This window comes from Pelecanus crispus, chromosome 1 (genome assembly GCF_030463565.1).
Source record: "Pelecanus crispus isolate bPelCri1 chromosome 1, bPelCri1.pri, whole genome shotgun sequence".
Classification (NCBI taxonomy): Eukaryota; Metazoa; Chordata; class Aves; order Pelecaniformes; family Pelecanidae; genus Pelecanus; species Pelecanus crispus.
The window spans coordinates 82242191-82246455 of record NC_134643.1 but is presented as its reverse complement, the minus strand read 5'-3'; the positions used below and the strand labels follow the sequence as shown (position 1 = coordinate 82246455).

Here is a 4265-nt window from a genome sequence, read left to right as displayed (position 1 = left end):
GAGGGAAATGCTACCCTCCATGGGGCCCATCACTAATGAGGCAAGGGCGTGCAGGCACAGTGTTGATGTTAAGCGTTGAGACTCTTGAAGGTGTACAGGTCCAGCTCTTGATGAACAGCTCCTCACGGTGGAAGGGCTGAGGATGATTCACAGTGAGGAGCACCCAGCCAGCCTGGTGCAGCCCTTGCACTGGGCTGACCTCCCTTTTGCCTTCAAATCCAAACCTCGCTTACCTTCCAAAATGATGTCCAGAAACAAAAACACTCGGGGATATTAGGGATATTAACACCAATGTTACTAAGGATTGGACGGGAGCTAGTATCATTAGCAACGAAGATGTTATTATCGTGGAAAATATTACTTCCCATTCCACCTCTCAGTATAAGAAACACCTCCTTTGTCTATCCACTTGATGGATTTATGTCAAATCAGGCCATCAGGGACACTCTTGGTCTGGTTTTTTGCAACTTCCACGGACACCGGGAAGGACAGCTCATTTCTGGGATCAGTGGAGCACATTCCGCTCACTCAGCTGGGGACTCGGGCCACCAGCATTGGTGAACCTGCACCTCAGTCTCGATCTGCGAGAGGGACGTTTATCTTGCAGAGGACAGAAACGCCTGTCCTAACATCGTCAGGCCTTTAATAAAACTTGCCACAAAACTGAATGGCCTCTGCTGTACCAGCGAGTCTCACCGGGTATTTCTGACCATTTCTCTGAAATCTACGGCCTTAAGGCCTACGTATAGTACTTAGACGTATCTTTCATTGCCTAAGGTAGGCTTTTCACACATGCTTGTCAAATACAACCTTTTCTCTTCTCTCTTTACGCAGCCTGAGCAAAAGACGTGGCCATGTTTGCCCACAGCATGGATAACAGCAGCAGTCTTTTTGTTCTGCCTACCTTATTGCTCCTGCTGCAGAACAAGAGCGACCCCAAAACCTCCATCCCTGCTGCTGGCTACGAGATGACGGAGCCTCCCACCGGAGCCAGCTCAAGCAGGAACCACACTGTCTTGCAGTATCAACTGAGGCCGGGGGAAATTGCAGCTGCCAGCGTGGCTTTGGGAGCGTTGTGGCTGCTTTCTGTCTTTGGAAACTCCCTCGTTTGCTTAGTGATCCACAGGAGCAGGAGGACGCAATCCACCACCAACTATTTTGTTGTCTCCATGGCTTGCGCAGACCTCCTCATCAGTGTCGCAAGTGTGCCTTTCGTGCTCCTCCAGTTCGCCTACGGCAGGTGGGCGCTGGGGAATGTGATGTGCAAGCTGGTAAGGTACGTACAGTACCTCACCCCTGGCGTCCAGATATACGTGCTCCTCTCCATATGCGTGGATCGATTCTACACTATCGTCTACCCCCTGAGCTTCAAAGTGTCAAGGGAGAAAGCCAAGAAAATGATCCTGGCCTCTTGGCTATTTGACGCCGTATTTGCATCACCGGCTTTCTTCTTCTATGGCTCCAACAGCGACGACCACTGCAGCTTTTTTCTCCCCGATTCGTGGGAAGGAGCCGTCTACAGTATCGTCCACCTCTTGGTGGTGTTTTTGATCCCAGCCGTCCTCATTATGCTCTTCTACCAGAAGGTCATCAAGTACATTTGGAGAATAGGCACCGACGGCAGGACTGTCAGGAGGACAATGAATATTGTCCCAAGGACAAAAGTGAAAACCATCAAGATGTTCTTGATGTTAAACGCCCTCTTTCTCCTCTCCTGGCTCCCTTTTCACGTGGTACAGTTGTGGCACCCGCAGGAAACAGACTACAGGAAGAGCTCCTTGCTTTTCCTGTCCATCACCTGCATCTCTTTCAGTTCTTCAGCCTCTAAGCCGACCCTCTACTCCATATACAATGCAAACTTCAGAAGAGGCATGAAAGAAACTTTCTGCATGTCCACCATGAAGTGCTACAGAAGCAACGCATACACCATCACCACCAGCTCCAGGATAGCCAAAAAAAATCACGTTGGGATTGTAGAAAACCCAGCTCCGGCCAAAACTGCCACCAAAGACTCCATCTATGAAGCCTTTAACAGAGAAGCAAAGGAAAAAAAGCTTGCCTGGCCCATTCACTCCAACCCCCCAAATACCTTTGTCTAATTGGCTTCATTGCTTTGACAAATTGCAATGTGCCCCCAGAACAAGAAGCTTTCTCTCGGTTCTCAATCAATGTATATTTACATGTTTTTAAGACAACTTTTAGGGAAGAAAGAAAGAAAGATGTTTTATTTTATTAAATGCGTTGATTTTGATGTGTCCAGTCTATTTCATTTCAGTTAGCTTCTGCTTTTTGGAACCACTCTCCCCAAAGCACGACCATTACCCTTTCACAAAACAGAAAAGCTCTTACACTCTCTGGATGGAGGGAAATAAAACCCACCGCTTCTTTTCATCCCTGTCCTTTGGCCGCCATGTATAAACCCATAAATCCACCCCAAGCCACCTATACTTCCTTCCGTTACATCCTTATGACTTCTCTTGCCCTGCTGTTTTCCTTCTTGCGCAGACCCCATGGGTAAGTATCCGTATGTGGGCAATGGTGGCATCGCTCGGAGCCCGCTGACATCACTGGTAAAATGCCCACAGCCGCAGTAGGGTCTGCATTAGGCCAACACTGAAGGCTTTTGCATCTTCGCCGTTGCACCTCTCCAGAGGTCTCAGGGTCCAAACCGCCTGAGAAAAGTCCTCCCCTTGCTCTTGCCCTCCCCGCCTCCTCTCCAGCTGCTTCTACACCACACCCAGCCTGCTGCACCCACCCGCAAGCCAGGGGTGGGCACCACCTGGGAGAAGACCTGCTGATCCAAAGGGGCCACGGCTCTCCCAGGCACCCAGGGACGCCTCACGTCTTCAGTTTTGTGTGTCTCCTGGCCTGAGCCCCTTCTTCTGAGGTACGGCTCTGGCAGCGGCAGCAAGTAGTGTTTTTTCCCAAACGGCAGCAGGGAGACCAGCTCCGCAGTCACACGCTCGCCTGATGGCATCCTCCATGGGGGCATGTGGTGTTAATAGGTCCCTAATAGGCGTCCCAGAGGGGAGAAGCTGGCACGGAGCTGTGGCTGCACGTGGACATGGCTCCTGCTGCTATTCTTCTCTCAGAGCAGAGTGAGAAAACAACCCAATGGGACCGGACGGGCCTTCGTTCCTGCTGGGAAGGGGAGCGGCACTGGCTGTGCCGGCCAGCGAACAGCGGGGAGAGGCAGGGGCTCCTCTGCACCCCCCTGCGCCCCATGACGGTGATGCGCTCGTGAGAAGCGGGCAGTGGGGCGTGTGCGTGGGGGACACGGGCGCCCAGGCGCTGGCCCTGCAGAGGCTGACCTTCGGCTCCACCGGCACGGGGCACGAGGCTGCGGGGCAGGGGACCGTGGTGGGAGGCGTTCGGCTGATCGGGCAGCTGCGCCAGCCCTACATCCCAGCTGAACAAGGGGGTAGGCACCTGGTGGGCACCTAAACCTTGTGTCCACTGGCTGGCAGCATTTCCCCTGGAGGCGAATTTGGCCTGCTCCATCGGGGATGTAGGTCCACTCCGATCATGAGGATGAGGTGACAACGCTGCTAGGTCCAGAAGTTGTATTTCAGGGCAAGCCCCGCACCCCTGCAAACCCGCAGGTCATGTCAACAGAGGACTCCTGAACTTCAGAAATTTGGCACGTGCCAAGGCCAAGACGCTTTCTGTGTGTAGGGAAACAAGGGAAATGAAAACCACTGCTTTTTTATATTGCTTTATTTTCACCACATTGTATAAATGCATAAATCCACCCAAAATCATCTGTACTTCCTGAAACATCCAGTTGTTTCTTTTTTTTGCAGTTGTCAAGCTCATTATAAAAACTGGGCTGAGTCTGCATGTGGGATATTCATTTATTTTCTCAATTCCCATAGTATTGCCCAGAGCTACAGTAGCATGCCCTCAGAGAACAGAGATAACCATTTATCCACAAAATGATGTCAGCACTTGCGTCCAGTTGGTGAATTCCCTTTACTATGCTGGATCAATTTCTCCCGTCAGGTGGAGCTGTGGAAGGTCCAGCCCAGCTGCTGCACCCCTCCCCTGGGAATTAGTTCCATTTTGTCTTCTTACAACATCAACAGGAGAGTCCCTCAGGGTTTAGACCAGAAGTCCGTTCATCCCAGTATCCTATCGCTGACCGTAGCCATCAGGAGGTGCTTGAGGACAGAACGTAGGAAGCAGGGAATATAGAGAGAAGTCTCCTGACACCTCCTTCCAGCCTCTAGCAGTTGCTGCTAAGAATTAACACCCTTCACCAGGGT

At 51.5% G+C, this 4265-nt stretch overlaps 1 protein-coding gene across 1 annotated transcript; it reads left to right on the top strand.

The window, feature by feature from the left end:
* The first annotated feature begins 854 nt into the window (after positions 1–854).
* LOC104023963 (putative G-protein coupled receptor 19) lies at positions 855–2099 on the top strand. Its single transcript, XM_009491861.2, has one exon. The coding sequence runs from the start codon at positions 855–857 to the stop codon at positions 2097–2099; it is 1245 nt and encodes a 414-aa protein (XP_009490136.2).
* The last annotated feature ends 2166 nt before the right edge of the window (positions 2100–4265 follow it).

Excerpts from the sequence above, each read along its gene's own strand:
- LOC104023963 (XM_009491861.2), top strand. The coding sequence starts at position 855 with ATGTTTGCCCACAGCATGGATAACAGCAGCAGTCTTTTTGTTCTGCCT.